The 16,523-nt window shown below is 42.6% G+C and overlaps 1 protein-coding gene across 2 annotated transcripts; it reads left to right on the top strand.

Moving 5' to 3' along the window:
• Window positions 1–1,046: 1,046 nt before the first annotated feature.
• Window positions 1,047–4,708, top strand: adcyap1b (adenylate cyclase activating polypeptide 1b). 2 transcript variants are annotated; one of them, XM_067253633.1, is made up of 5 exons: window positions 1,047–1,340; window positions 1,765–1,869; window positions 2,955–3,089; window positions 3,405–3,509; window positions 4,163–4,708. In XM_067253633.1, exons 2-5 carry the CDS (start codon window positions 1,766–1,768, stop codon window positions 4,344–4,346), a joined length of 528 nt encoding a protein of 175 aa, XP_067109734.1. In that variant the 5' UTR covers window positions 1,047–1,340; window position 1,765; the 3' UTR covers window positions 4,347–4,708. The 2 variants fall into 2 exon arrangements, with proteins under 2 accessions (XP_067109734.1, XP_067109735.1); XM_067253634.1 differs by lacking the exon at window positions 3,405–3,509 and having other exon boundaries at window positions 1,206–1,340; window positions 4,163–4,490.
• Window positions 4,709–16,523: the final 11,815 nt, after the last annotated feature.

Consider the following 16,523-nt stretch of genomic DNA (forward strand, 5'->3'; position numbering starts at 1 on the left):
CTGTTTAAGTCAACTGGAGAGAGACACAATAAGGCTATAGCATATAGGCTACCTTAAAACAATGCTTTCTGAAATTGTATTACTCATCTCTCGTACAAAGTCAGTTAGATTTATTTTTTTCATACACAGCCTATATTAATAGCCTAATTCATAATGATCGAATACTTCAAAGCATGATAGAGATTCAAAATCAAATAATTACATAGTAGCTCATAAGTCATGGTGTGGTCCTGTTCGTTATAATAGCATATGTATTTTCCAGACACAAAAAAAATTACTTTTATGATTGATCGGTTGCTATCTTCAATTAAAATAGCCAAGGCTACTAAATAATATCTTAATATATTTAATATTCACATATTAAATAGCCTAATTAAAATATAGCAATGTTCATGCCCTTACGGTTCCATATAATCCTTGCCAACGAACCATAGAGTTCATTCACTGAATATAGAGACTAGGCTATGGAACCTGCAATTGAACCTTTTTCAGATGGTTCAGGTTGTTAGAAATCGTCTTTATTGGACCCGTTTCAGAATGTACCAACACATTCCCAACACATTCCCTTATTCGTGAGACCTGATTTGGAAAATGAACCAGTATCCTGAAACCCTCCTTTCATGTTAATTTCAGCACTGCATCAATGGACAGTTCCTGCAAGTTTCAAATCGCTGCTGTTCGTTATGAGATGAGAATCAAAATTCCCTTCCGTCGCTACGGTTAGTACCACCTGTTCTCAAATTCACTTATCCGTGGTTAGACTATGCTATAATGTAAACCTCTAACCTTCTTTTGCGTGGTAACTGAGAAACACCTCGCCATAAAGTTGGCTTAAAAGAAAACATGTGACCTTAGCCAATATTGTATCTTTCCTGTAAAAGAGATGAAAGTTCAGAAGTAAACTTGTTATGAGAGGGCGGTGGGGGTGGGGAATGTGTCTGACGGGTTCATCGACGAGGAAGGAACTGTACCATTATATTCCGGGAGGAAGGCTTGATGACGTCTATAGCATCCTTAATGTGACTTATTGAAAAAAGGCAAGGCTCACGATAGATGGATAAAAATCCGTGGCAATCACAGCACAGAGCAAAAAGTTTAGAACAAAGAAATGTAGACTAAGGACGGCATTGCTTTTCATTGAGTTTTTTGTTTGTTCAAACGACTAGTCATACATTGTGTATAAGAGTGCAGAGGTTGGAGATTCTGAGGGACAAGCAAAGAAACGGCGGAGGCGCTTCAGCAAGAGGTGCCGTGAGAAAGATATCCATCTCTCACACACTCAGCACTAGCCGCGCCCGGATCGCATCCAACAGCAGTAGCCTCTTCTTCCTCTGCTTTAGGTACGTGGCTGTATTCGGTCTGTCAGAACATGCAGGCTCATTTTGGCGGAATGGGTTTAGTTGGAGATATTCTATGAAGGAACCCTCCTTAAAGTTTTGGAATTTATTATTTTACGCAAAGACCCGCGTACAGGTTTTACTTGCAGACTCTCCTCGTAGCCAAGGAAAGTGGATTTGGTGTCGCATCTGGCACTCCTAAACTTTTAAGGAATGGACTGGATGTAGTAGATAGATTTCATCTCGGGTTTTTTCTTAAGTGGATAAGAGGATATTTGAATGAATGTATATGAAACCCGGAGATAAATGGGGAAGCACTGTAACATATTTTAGTAATTGAATCTGCAAGCATGTTCATAATCATTTAGGCGAGATATTGGCGGTTTCACCTGTTTAACTTTGCCTCTTGTTTGTAATCTTTCAACAGCATGGCCAGGTCTAGTAGAGCGACTTTAGTCTTGCTCATCTACGGAATCATAATGCACTACAGCGTCTTCTGCGCCCCTATTGGACTAAGTTACCCAAAGATTAGGTATGTACAATCACGTTCACCATCGCTCTCTTTAACCTGTCTACTATATACCGCACGAAGAATGGGCGTTTGACAAAAGACTAAACTCAAAATGTCTAATTCTGTTGAAAATACAATTTACCGTAGGGTTGCATTGTGCAGCATAAAGGGTTACTTAGCATGCATGCGCTTTTACGCAACCTACACTAGGCTACATGTTATAGTTAGCATATTTTTGGACCACATTATTCAGTCCATAAGCATGGACCCGTTCCGTATTCATTTGAAGAATAATGTATTGTAATTTTCATCATATTATGCTTGGGTAATATGGAAAATGACAAGGGAGTAGTTGGCGTAGAGCGCTCCCAGTCCACTGGGACACTATATAGAACTCCCCTTATTAAAATGCAGCGCAGTCAATGCAACGGATAGCCCATGGGATGACGGGGGAATGGCGTCACCAAAGAGAGGCGAGGCAAGCAAATGGGGTTGCTCCGTCGTTATATTGAGATTTATCTTGATTTATTTAAAGTTAGAAGCAATAATTTATATGAATATTTACATTGACCCGATTTCAACTCCATTTATGATTTATTATAAATCATGGAGGCAGTCCGTTTTTGCTACGGAAATATGCGTTGCATTTAGTCTGTCTTTTTAATAGCCTATAATAGTCGTTATTTAGTCCAAATTTTCAAATTTGTTATTTGAAACACGCAGTTCACAAAACACGTAGGCCTATTGCCCAAGTATTGCCCAAATTGCCCAGACGAATTTTGGAGTTTGATGGTAGCCTAAAATAAAATTGTTGAGTAACAAGTTGCCTACCCATCCGAAATTATTCAATTGTAGCCGATCTTTGGCCAGACTATAACTGCTCTAAACTGTTCTAGACTTTCAACTGAAGTCTGCTTAGCTCTGCACTTTTTTTTGCTATAATTAGAGTAGAATGCGTTTTATATCATCTTCTTTAAGGCTAAATCATGTTGCCAGGCAAAATTTCTTGTAATCTCTCTTTCATTAAAATCATGTTGGCAGTTAGCTTCACCGATTCATCAGAATCATTTCTGAAAAGATAAATTACACATCTTTTCGCTTTGCAGACTTGAAAACGACGCATATGATGAAGACGGAAATTCGTTATCTGACATGGCTTTTGACAGTGATCAAATTGCTATACGAAGCCCCCCATCTTTAGACGACGACGTGTACACGCTGTACTACCCACCAGAGAAGAGGTAACTACACAGTAAAATTATAACCATATACTTTATTATGCGGTTCCACTTGGATGAATTTCTTGCTGTTGCGATAATGTTTGCTTGCTTTGTTTTTCAGAGTTACTCATGTTATTTGTTAAGTGTTATTTTCATATTTCAGTAGATAGATAGATAGACAGACAGACAGACACGAGGGGGTGTAAAAGAATCTAGACGAATAGGACGAAGAAGGCAATGCTACATTTAGATGTGAGGGGCACATTTAGGCTATTTGCTCGTTCTGTCTGCCCAGTTTGGTCACTGATCTATGTGTTTGGCGTTTTATCATCTCAGAACAGAGAGGCACGCAGATGAAGAATTAGATAGAGCCTTGAGAGAGATCCTGGGTCAGTTAACAGCGAGGCAATATCTGCATTCTCTGATGACAATACGTGTAGGGTAAGGGCATTTCTTATAAGCGTTTACCTGCCATCATCATTTTTTGTTCTCTTTCGTGTAAATTCAGGTGTCTTTAAGTTCTCTCTCGCAAGTGCCATTGTCTCGTGCCTTTTGTGTAAACGTTATTTTCTTCCCATTCAACTGACCACAAGTCATCTTGCTACTCTTTAGTTCTTTGTTGTGGCGTCTCAACGTCCATGATTGCTTGGTCCTTTCAGAGGCTATTAGGGAAACAAGTTTTCGTAGGAAGCCTTAATAAAAGAAATTGATATTTGATTACTCACAATAGGCCTGTTTGGATCGATAGGCTATAGGATTTTGATTCCGTACGAGAACACAGTTGAAAAAGCGAGACGCACGCGTCAGAATACATTAAGGTTTATGCATAAATAATTAAACAGTTATCTTATGGCTACATCTTCATTTCTATTAAATATTTGTCATCGTCAATAAACGAAAGATTTAGATTGTGCGTAATTTTTCACAGATCAAAGATATGCATAGGCCTATCACTTTTAAATTATATTACTCATAGATTAAATTTAATCAGTCAAATTCAATAGACAATGAGACGTGCCCGTAGCAGGTGCAATAATTTTGTGAATTGAATCATAAGCTATAACCTAATACATGTTTTTTGTTTTGTTTTGCAGGGAGGAGACCAGTATGGAAGACGAGTCGGAACCGTTATCCAAAAGACATTCGGATGGGATCTTCACTGACAGCTATAGTCGTTACCGAAAACAGATGGCAGTCAAGAAGTACCTCGCAGCGGTCCTGGGAAGAAGGTACAGACAGAGAGTTAGGAACAAAGGACGTCGGCTTTCATACTTGTAGCGTCTTTAGAGAGCCCAAAATGCCCTCCTGTGTATATATCCAATCGTAAAATCAAAGTCATTCTGATATAACTGACCAAACAGTGGATTGCGCCTGTGTTCTTTAAACATGTATTTATGTATGAAGTAAAGCCATTAAAATGAATATTTTAATAATAATATTGTTTTTCTTTTTGTACAAAAGCACTTGATACCGCACTGTTATACTTTGTGGACCAATCCTTTATTTTCACGTCAATATGTTGAAAACGAAAAAAAAAGAAAAGAAACATTAATTAGAAAAAAGGAAATTGTGCACCTTCAGCAGTATGCGCTTGAAATCTTAAAAAAGTCATCTACATATGCAGAAAATAAATAGATTTTAAAAAGACAATCAAAGTATTGAATGTTATACTTATTTTTGTAATCAACGTTCTATTTTTTTAGCTGTTGTTTGTTTTCCAAACAGGCCCAAAGATGCAGTGGGTGTGCTCAGTAAGATATACAGACAGTCTGATATCAATTGATAGATGTTTCGGATCCAAAGCCTATCACATAATTTACCTATGAGTGGGTGTCATATGTGGGGTTCACATTCCCTCCAGATACCTTTTGGAACGGAGGCCTAAATGGGCTTTGGTTGTATTGGACAAATGCCTCTCCGGGATTTGTGAGGATTAATCCCAGCCTGTCACTCACTCATGGGATAACTGTGTGACATGTGGTAAAGTGGTCATTGGTGGTAATGGTTGTGATTTCACCATGTACACTTCTAGTTATAGGTGAAGCTCTAGGCGTTCACTGTTAGATTCTCATTAGCTGCCTGCTCACCTGCTAGTCCTTCCCTCAAGAACAAGTACTGATACATGAGCTATTAATGAATGTTTGGTGTGTATTGTAAAGTATGCACAGTATGTAGATTTCATTTAAATCCAAAAAAGGAATCTTGCTTTTTCAGTTTTCTTGTAAGCTTCCACTGTTGGGTTATGTTCAATGCTCAGATCCACCCACAGGTAATAGGCCTAAACCCAGAAATGAGGTTTTATCTTTTGGAAACTCTCAGTTTAACAAAAATATTTTACAGGCAGTTTTTGGGTTAATAACTTAAGTCTTGTGTTGGCTAACTGCATGTTGTGTTGTTTGGATAGTGTTTTGTTGGAGCAGGTTGTTAGTCTAGTTGGATCTCAGTCTCCCTCAGAGAATGTTACATAAATTTAAGAAATACTGCATTGACTTGTTGAATTACACCGCTTGCAATCATAAGAAGATTTTGGAAGCCCTTACACACTGCCTTGTCCATGTGACTTATAGTATATTTATCTAAATATTATGGATCCCTTGCCTAAAGATTGGCTCAACTAATGTGTTGCTTTCCCTGTGATATATGCTTACTGTTATGATAATAGTGACTCGTGTTAGGTGTCTTAAAGAATTTCTATGTAACAATGAGAGAAAGGTCTAAAAGCAAGAGACAAAGAGAGAGAGAGAGAATGAAAGAGAGAGAAAGAGAGAGAGAGAGACAAGCAGGCATAAACAGCCAAGACAAATGAGTGCACACACAGTGATGTGAATGAGCATGTTACATAACACAGAGGGGGTGTTGCCCACAGAGAGGTCGTCACACCTGGTTACGGACACAACAGCCCATGTAGGAGGTATCACTATGCCTCCGAGAGACAAAGAGAGAGAGAGAGACAGAGAGAGAGAGGAGAAGAGAGGAGAGGAGAGGAGAGGAGAGAGAGAGAGGGCAGTGTCAACAAGTTCTGACAGTGAGACCGTCTGCCATTTAAATCCCTCCACATTCCTCCAGTATAGAGATTCATAAGGGGACTGAGGCAGCACAACAATAGGAAAAGGTCACAATGTCTCTAATGCTATTTTAAAGACTTGGAGGGATGAATACACAGTCGCATCTCCTACAGAGGGTTAGAGATCCTCCCCTTTTAGAGATCCTGGAAGCATTTATTCAGTATTATGCAAATATAGCATTATGCGCCCTATGGTTTTTATCCTTGGCCTGCGTCCCATGCAAGTATCAAAATATAATCTTTCTTCAATCTGGCTCCTTTTCCTGCAGCCTTTGTGTGTGTGAGTGTGCGTTTGAGGATGTGTGTGTGTATGAGGGAGTCAGGTGGCTGAGCGGTTAGGTAATCGGGCTAGTAATCTGAACGTTGCCAGTTCGATTCCCGGCCATGCAAAATGACGTTGTGTCCTTGGGCAAGGCACTTCACCCTACTTGCCTCGGGGGGAATGTCCCTGTACTTACTATAAGTCGCTCTGGATAAGAGCGTCTGCTAAATGACTAAATGTAAATGTATGAGAATGTGCGCATGTTTAAATGAGTGACTGAAAGTGCATGTGTGTGAGATGGAAACAGCTTTTGGCTTCGGTGCCTTGCTTTGACATGAGAAAAAAAAACTAATCGCCACAAGTGACAGATGGCAATTTTAGTGGCCCTACAATGCTGCAGTCCATTAGCTTACATTCAACTTGCTTTACTCTCTTTGATTGCTCATCTTGGTTCGACCAAGAAACGGTAGAATTAGGCATTCAAAGCATGGCCAACCACTGAGTGAGATATTTAGGTTAGTAAGTTGATGGGGCTGGCAAAATGTGTGTGTTTAGTGTCTGTGAGAGTTGTGAAACCAATTACCAGTGTTTAATGTTGATTACAAGGTGTTGTTGATTGTTTGATATTGATCCGTAACTTACTTACCTTAAACAAATGATCGTCCCATTCACAGTTCTGTCCACATCCGTAACACGATGACGGACTCATGTCCAGTTCATAGCAGCGCCTATTGTTGATTTTACTGAAAGCGCCAAACGCCTTACTTCAATGTTACAAGTTTGATCTTTACCTATATGAAAAAAATGTGTTAAAACCGTGAATCTTAGTAGAGTGGCATCATTATACACAGGAGCCCTAAAAGGGTTTTTTCGTTTCTAAATGTTATGAAAATGTTGTATGATTTGTATTAATAAATTTTTGTAAACAACACAAACTCTAATCAATGTCTAATCTTTATAACACATCTGCATGGAGGTCTGGTTCATGCACACTATAGTAGATATTGATACAATAACAAGTATCCCCTCTCGCCTATTGAATCTTACTGTGCTTCCTAGATGACTCCAAACTGTACATTTTCTAGAACACACCAATCAGCAGGGTCATGTTTAGATGAGGCTGCCTATTTCGTTTGGCCTTTACTTGTTGACCTAGGAATCTTGACAGACTGTTCATAGAAGTTTTGGAGATGTCTAATGTGGATTTTTGGTCAGGATGAATAGACTTCACGAAGCTCAATCGTGATTGACTTTTGCAACATGAAGACTATATTACATGTAAATACCAAGAATATAGTTATCCCCTGAATAAAAATATAAAACCAGATATCCACGGCCTTCTATTTTTATCATACGTGACAGCTGGTTGCCATTGAGATCGATCTTGCATCACACAGTCTACAGAGATAAAAGAAGTCAAGGAAAAAAATAACGAGTGAAGGGACAAAAGACTGCCTAGTGGCTTTAAAGCATTCCATCTATGTATCACAGGGGTAAACTGTCTAACGTCGTAGGTCACTGTTTGCGAAAAAAAATCCACAAGAAATCACCAAGAAAGCCATCTGTAGGAGCACAAAGGCTCCGTAGCGGAACACGGAAGAGGACAGTGTAAGCTGTGCAGCCTGGGCGCTCTCCTCTCTCTCCTCCCTGCATACTTCGTCTTGGAAGAGCCGTCCAGTCCCAAGGGACCAGCAGAGTGGGAGTGGCAGAGGAGAGGAGTGTGTTCCAATCCCTCAGCCGGTGTTTCTTGCGTGTGCTTGTGTGTGTGTGTGAGTGTGGTATGCGTGTGTGTGCGTGTGTGTCAGCGGCCAACTAACACAATCAGGGAAGTGTTGCTTGGCAACGGTCCACAAGGCGACGCGGTGATGTATATGTGTGCATTGTGTGTGTGCGTTCGTGTGTGTTTTGTTTGTGCACACACCCAGGCTGCAGAGACCTTGAGGTGTCTCTAGGAACATTTTGTATGGGTTTAGACAGCCTCTCTCTAAACAGCTCCCAGTTACCTAAACACAAGAAACAAGGGTTGGTTGAGCGCACTGACTGGTTCATTCTGTCAAAACAAGCACAAGACAATTCAAAAGGCCCTATGGAAGAAGAAGACAAAAAAAAAAAATACATAAAAAAAACATGTTTAATTATTTTACCACACAGAGATTTCTGACAGTTTCCTTGTGTGTTGTGTGTCTCTGAGGCTGAGATAGTGAGATTGTGTGGCTGGTACCTGAGAGAAATAAACAGAGCATTGCTTTCCTTTATCCAGCTGTCAGATAGGACAACAGCCATGAGCCTCCTCTGTGTTTGAAAGTCAATCGAGCTGTAAGCCCCCAGGAAGCCAGCCTAGCCACACGTCCAATAAAGAATATGAAACACAACGACAAACTGTGTGGATATTGTGTGAGGTACACAATATAAATAAACCATAGTATGATAACTTCATATCCCCCCAGACACTCACAGTGGCTGTGTATAGTTAACTCTCCATTTGCTTGTATAGTACACTGTCAGGGCAGTGTCTTCCCATGAAAACCATTTGCACATGATGATGTACATAACGCCAAATCAATAGAGGAGCTTCATCTGCACAAACATATGCCACGCCCAGGCATCACTCCTCCTACTCGCTTGTATCACTTCCTCCTCTTTTCTATCCATTAAGCCCAGAATCCATTTTAGCATTGATTTTCTGAAAGTCTCTTTTTTTATCTTGTGAGATCTTGGAAGTAAAAGGAAGAAGAAGACTCCCTGTCAAGACTGAGATTTTCCTTCCACCCTCTCCCCCAATTAGAACTGCGAAACAGCCCACAGACTGCAGACTGGCACCCACTGCACGCTTTCTTGTCGCGCATAATTTTGTCTCTCCGCACCCCCTCTCTCCCTCTCTCCCTCTCTCCCTCTCTCCCTCTCTCCCTTTCTCCCTCTCTCCCTCTCTCTCTCCCTCTCTCCCTCTCTCCCTCCCTCCCTCCCTCCCCCTCCTCCTCCACATGTAAAAGGGGCGGTCTGGGGGCAGGAGAGGTTGTGTTCTGGGGCGGTCTGGAAGGGATTTCCCTGTGGGGTTACCCGCACTGCTGCCCCCCACAGACACACACCCCACCCTCTTCCCTCTGTCCCCTCTGTGATCAGAGTGTGCTTCTCTCTCTGTGTCTGTGTCTCTGTGTGTGTGTGTGCGCGCGTGCACCATTCTTCCCAAAGGTGGTGAAACCGCACTGTGTCTAAAGTACCCTAAAAGAGAGGTGGTTAAGTTGGGGCAGGGAATGGGCTGCAACACTGGGCGGTAGTAATGGTATTTCTTATCACTATGGCGCCATCCGTCGTGCTCTGACTCTGATTCCCAACCCTTCACCTCATCCTCCAACGTCTTAAGTGTCAGGGTCTAAGAATATAACACTCAGGAGAGGGAGAGAGGCTTGGCTCAGACACGACACTGAAACAACCCCCCGCTCCCTCCTCCTTCTCCTACGGATCATAAATCATTCAGAGGCAGGCTCTGAAGAGCAGGGATCTTGGGAGGGCCCGCAGGCATAGTCGATGGCCTGGTGGTGCTGGAGTCGGGAGTGTGTTCTCGTGGGCCACCTCAAACCCCGAGGTCCCCACTGGAGGGCTGGATGCAGTCACATCCACACTTCCACCGGTGAGGAGCCGCCAGCTATGAGGCTTGATGAGGGGTGTGTGTGCGTGTGTGTGTGTGTGTGTGTGGAGAATTCTCTGGGAAACGAGTGACAGAGAAACAAGATGTCAATGTGGGTGAGTTTTGTGGACATAAAGTATTGAAGTTGAACAACAGAAGTTGAATCCATTTTGGAATAAAGGACTTCGCTTCAATTGCGTAATCAATTACACCGATCATCACTATCTCTTATTGATTTAATCTGGTGTCAAATGTTTTGTTTTCATGAGATTAAACCACTGGTATGTTATTTTCCATGACAGTTGCGTCAAAGCCTACTGAAGACCTGTTTGAATCTATCCAATCAACTTTTTACCTTTTACTTTTTACCCCACTTTACTGTGGTCAAGCACTTCCTTTTAAATAGATTACACAAACGGAATATTCCTCAACGGATCTGAATGCAGCCAATAAACTCACACGAGATGCTGTGTGAGCTCCTGATGTCGCTGCATCGAAGCACAAAAGTTGGGTCCGTATCCCACAGAGAAACAGAGGCCATTTTGGCTCTATACGCATCATCATCCTTTCGTTCAGCCTCTGCTCCATCGACGCCTGTCGATGTGACACCTCGAAGAGACAGACCCCCCAGAAACGGAAAGGTTTGATTATCTTTCTGTGAGGCGTCCCTCTTCCCCAGGTTCTCTAAAAGACGTGAGCAGAGAGCAGGTGTGCCTTGGTCCACATCTCTGAAGCCTGGCTTAGACAATGACAGAGCTGCACTTCACAGCGGGTGGCAGGGAAAGTAAGTTTCACACACGTAAGGTTTCCTCCGAGCTTCAGGAACTGTTCGTTTTTTTAGTATCTGAATGAGAGAGGTAGAGGCTGGTGTCCATCTTGGATCCAACCACCTACTGAGCCAGCCTTCAAGGCAGCTTTCATGAAACATTTAATAATTCATTCATGTCTTGGAAGAACTCACCTCCATGTGATTTCTGTCACTCTGTGACCCCTGGGCAAATCTGTGGCTCTAACCCAGATTGGATCATTTACACCTTTAGCTTTTCACATTTCACACGTTTTTATGTTACGCTCACTTTCTTTTCTGCGTTACATGTGTTCAATATGTCTGTCTATCTAAACACTCTTTCACAGATATTTGTGGACTGGAAGGTTGTGCACACACTGAATAATGTATTGAAAAAGATTGGTGTTCTAACTTTTATTTAATATATCTTTGTTTATTTCTCTCTCTCTTTCTCTCCCTTTAGCTACCCCACAATCCTGTCCATGTATTTGTCTCCCTCCCTCACCCTCCCTCCCTCACCCTCTCTACCTCATCCACCCTCACACCCACACCCACACTGAGCAATTTCCTGAATGAGATGTTTGATAATGAAGGCAGAATGATTAAGAACAAGGAAACATTGGTAGTATGTTCAGGCAGTGTCATCTGTGAGAACCTGGTTTACACATCAAGCGCTGCTTGACATCATCACATCACTTCATTTTCAAATCAAATCATATAAAAATGTATTGTATAGCCTTTTTAACAAGCAACCTCACAGAGCCCTTCACATACACCCATAGATAACAAGTCATCACATGCAGTCTTTGAATCAAGGAAAGTGAATCTATTCACAACACATCTATCCAAATCACTTTTAATGTCACAATCATTGAGAAGGCATCTCTCATTTGTCCTGCTGAAGACAAATGAGAGATGCGTGGTGTTGGGTATGAATCTCAAAATAGATTTTTCCCGGGCACTTGGATCACCTTGTCTGCAGCATTCATGAAATAAAACGTCATTGTACAACAAAGCACAATCCCATTTATTTCTTGAACAAGTTGATAGAATTTGATGAAAATAAACCTATGAGCAGATCATGTGACTGCCACCCGATAACACCACCAAACATCTAATAACAATATTCCTGCGACAGGTCTATAAAAAGGAGAGATGTGCGACAAAGAGAGAGAGCATGGGGGAGGCGTTGATGAGAGGGAACCAGCCCCTGCTCTTCCTTCACACCTGTTCAAGGCATATCTAGACCCCCCAGGTGGCCACATCCTGCCAGCATCGCAGAAGGGCTTGTCTCTCCATGCGGGGTATCCTCCACTTCCTGTTTGTTTCTAGCAGGGGGTTAGACTCCATTTTGTTCCCTTACCCCACGCTTCCTCCTTTGGGGTAACCTCTGCGAAGGCTAATCTGGATGATTTTGCGCGGGTGCTTTCACCTTGCTTCCTGAGAGCAGGTGGAGGAGGTACGCGTGGATTAGAGGATTCTGCGTCTCCAACAGACTGGATTTCGCTCATTGCGTCTCCACAATATCTTCCATGACAAACCAGATGTAGGATAGGAAGGTGGCAGGGGGAGGACAGTACAAATAATTACACACCACTCTGTTGATCCCCTGAGAGAGATAAAAATGTCTTGACGATCGTTAAATCACGATAGAATGCCTGACTCTGAACTCTATGGACATTAATCTCCTATCCACCTCATATAGATCCCACAAACCTCGCAAGTTCTGGAGGAAAAGATCTCGAACTTCTTACAGTACTTTGAAACATGCTTTGACGGTACTATACAGTTTTGTAACCCCAGGCAACCACGTTCTGGACCTATATTGCGGCGGGTTAATGTGTTCGGCACGTCTTCCCAAAACCTAGTCACAATTGGACAGATAACAATTTATGGAGGCTAAATCCGTCCAGAGAGAACAGACTTCTCTCCTGAGGACAAAACGAAGTAATTGATCATGACGACGAGTGTGACACATCTCCGGGCATATGCGGATGACATCACGGCGGTGACGTAGAAGTGAGCATCAGTCTTCCTGCTGTCAGACCGCGCCGTTCCTTCGCGTCCCTGTCTGACAGCACATTACCAGACACGTGTGGCTGAACAGCTGTCAGTCAGCCTAGCCTGTTAGCCATCCATCACAGGGCTTCATGGGCCCAGCGTGAAGCCAAGCTGGAGCATCTGCTTGCCTCGCGCGTCGTCCTGAGCAACTTCAGGCTGTGCTCCCGTCCTTCCCTTAGTCATCTAATACCATCTATCACGACTCCCCCAACAGACAAACAACCTGTTTGTGTCTCAGGCCTGTGTTTTCCGAGGGTGTTGTTCAGGTCAGGAGGTAGGTCTGAATGAAGGGAGTGTTGAACAACATCAAACCTGTTTATTATTTGTTCTGGTCTTGCTAGTATCCACAGAGCATGGAGACAACAGTGAGGTCTGCGCCAGGCTTTCTTTAGAAGTAATGCTGGAAGACTGAAGAGACAACATTTTTGTTCACACTTTGATAGTTATTTTATCCATTGAGACCACACAGCTAGGTGTAAATAGGTATTTTTGTATGTCCACTATGGAAACACTGAACACTAATGGAATTTTATGGCGTTGTAATTCAAGTCCTTGAGAGATTGCTATGATATATTTTGTGTGCAATTTGGAGCAGGTCAAAATTCCATTTGTTGAGTCAATGCGTGGCCAGACAGGGTAAAAACAAAATGCGGCGCTCAGACAAACGTTTCAGGTTTACTGTCGGTGGGGGCAAGTGAGTAAATCGATTGCTTGTATACCAGCAACTTCCACAGTCAGCAGATATCTATTTTTGTCCTCATCTCAGGAAGCCAGCAAAGGCTGATTTGCGGTGAATGACATTACATTACCTTGTCTCTACAGCCAGACAAGTGCTCCATTCCTATCTCCAGTCACTGTATGGGAAAAGATTGCTGTTTAACTTTAGATATTGTTTTGAGAGGGAGGGGGTTATTTAAACAACTCCCTTCGTTCCACCAGCTTGGCTGGTAATTGGCATATTGTCATGGAGGTTGTTTTGCATTCTAGTTAATTGCTGCCACCCAACCCTTCTCCTCACCCCCCAACTCTGCCGCCCCTCATGCCTGTGTGACAGATTACCTATACAACATGAATGAAACCCTAGTTAATGAGTTGCTTTGCTTCATGTCAGCAAAGAAGCACAGCATTGCCCCCAAACTCAGTAGTCAGTGTGTGTTCAAGGCAATAACGTAACGGCAAGAGCATCAACATAAGACATCTAGGCTACTTTCTAGTGAAATCTTTATCATTCGACTCATAGGACTTGAGTGTAAAGACAGTAATGCTGGCTCCTAATAGGCTAATGTAAGTATGCAAGTAACAGGATTTTGACCCCCAAAAAACAACATTTGGCCAACAGAGAAGAATTGTAAATGTGGGAACGACTGAAAAACGACGTCCCAGCCAACCAATGGAAAACGACGATAAAACCACAAATGATTCAACCACGGTATCTTCCAGAATCTTTGAAATTCATGAGCGTCTGGTATGTCAGTGGTTCTCACTTAGACGGCAATCATTCCCACACAAACCACCAAGTGTCAGCCCCCAATAAATATACATGTTGACACGGGTTACTACCAGTCAGGGATGAGTGGGATCCAGACTGATGCTTGATTAGAACTGGCCTCATGTCCACACCTGACACCCTCCTATTCAGTGTGACAGATGCTTGGCACGTGAACACACACATTAATACTCCACCACACGGAATTAAAGCGTCCTCCTCCTATTTCAGGGCTGTCCTTTGTTCCCCGGCCCGCGTGTGACCAGATGTGGCCCCTCTATGAATGTAATAACGACGCGACTGGCCCCGGAGGGTGTGTGTGTGTGTGTGTGTGTGCATACGTGACAGGGAGAAATAAAGTGTCTGTGTATGTTTTTTTGAATATGTGCGTGTGTGTGTGGGTGTGAGAGAGAGCGAGACAGAGAGAGAGTGCGTGCATGTGGGGTGTACTTGATTTGATCCTATGGATGTGTGTGTGTGTGTATCAGGGGGGGGGCTCTCCAAGCCCCCTTATTAGCAGGCTCCATGTGTCAATAGTTAATCCTCATCCCCCCCTGGGAGACTCCACCCTCCTCCAAGCTCACCCCCGACCCTAACATGCCACCAACCACACAGATGGGACCATTTTTCCAGCATATCATTAATGGCCTTTGAATAGATTCCAAATAGTCTGTTTTCCTCTTTTAACACCACGAGGGTAAAAGATGCAATGATGCATTTGGTGACCAGGGGAGGTGACCAGGGGAACACAGCCATGCAACACAGGAACGTAAACAATTAAATATCACAGGACATGACGCATTTCTCTTTTGGAGCACAGTCTCCAAAACATTGGGGAACCCAGGAGAATCTTAAGGAGTTCAGTTGAATACAGATGAAAACATCAATTTGATTCAGTGAAAATATCACAAGTTCTTATAAAGCTTTAGATTATTTCCTTCTTTCTCTATCCTAGAAACATTATTCTCACTCAATCATGAGGGAAATGTATGAAATACATTAGATCAATTTTATTTTGCAGACGCAAAGTGGACTCAATATCTGTATCAAGCTCTGCCTTCTATGGTGACAGAATATCTAATATTACTGATCCAGTCATGAAGCGAGTGTGCGCCACAAAGTAATAAAAGGGAAAGTTTTTATAGAAAGACAGAAGGCGCTAGTGTCGGAGGAGTGTGCCGGGGGCTGTGGCTTTGTCTAATTATGGAGAGAAATCATTCGATATCCCCCTCACTGCTCAGCCTACATCACAAACACACAGACTGCCGCCATAGCCAGTCAGCTCTCCGAGTCTGGGGGGAGGAAGGACTTCCACAGAACGTTTACAACGTGAGCATCCACGCGTTTCTGTTGTTACCAGTGCCATGGTATGGTCTATCGGCTGTGGGAGTCAGATGGCTGAGCGGTTAGGGAATCTGACTATTAATCAGAAGGTTGCCGGTTCGATTCCTGGCCGTGAAAAAAGACGCTGTGTCCTTGGGCAAGGCACTTCACCCTACTTGCCTCGGGGGGAATGTCCCTGTACTTACTGTAAGTCACTCTGGATAAGAGCGTCTGCTAAATGACTAAATGTTGCTGTGATTAATGTGGGATTGCGAACATGAATAAGCAGCTTGTGGCATGTGCTGCAACCATCTGAAACAGGGAGATGATCTCACGTGACGCACCTCTCTATAGTCCTGGCAGGAAACCCTAACCCAATCATTAGATGTAAGGTCAGAATATATGATATGTCTTCATTTTCACAAACCTGCAGAAGTCATTTTTGCATGAAGATGGTTTTTCTTTTATTTCAGGACTGCAGAACAGAAAGTAAGTGATACAGATATAACTGACCTATATGGCCATCTGGTTATCATGAAATAAGGATATAACCACCTCCTATGGTTGGAAAACATCAACAGTACAAGAGCCATGGTTAAATAAAACATTTCAGGTCAGTATCTATAATGTTCACACAATGTCATCCACGAGACACAGCAGGAACATTCTTTTAATTTTCCCTCTTGCTTCAGGGTTTCAAACTGAGTTGAGACGTGCAAAAACATCGATCTACATAGCAGCCTACGTAATCAGCACTTGTAAGACAGGATGGTGGTTTTGAGTGAGTTATGAAGAATGGCCCTATGTTCTAAATGACAGGATAACTTTCTTCAAGGCCTGACATTCT

This window comes from Osmerus mordax, chromosome 16 (genome assembly GCF_038355195.1).
Source record: "Osmerus mordax isolate fOsmMor3 chromosome 16, fOsmMor3.pri, whole genome shotgun sequence".
NCBI classification, from domain to species: domain Eukaryota; kingdom Metazoa; phylum Chordata; class Actinopteri; order Osmeriformes; family Osmeridae; genus Osmerus; species Osmerus mordax.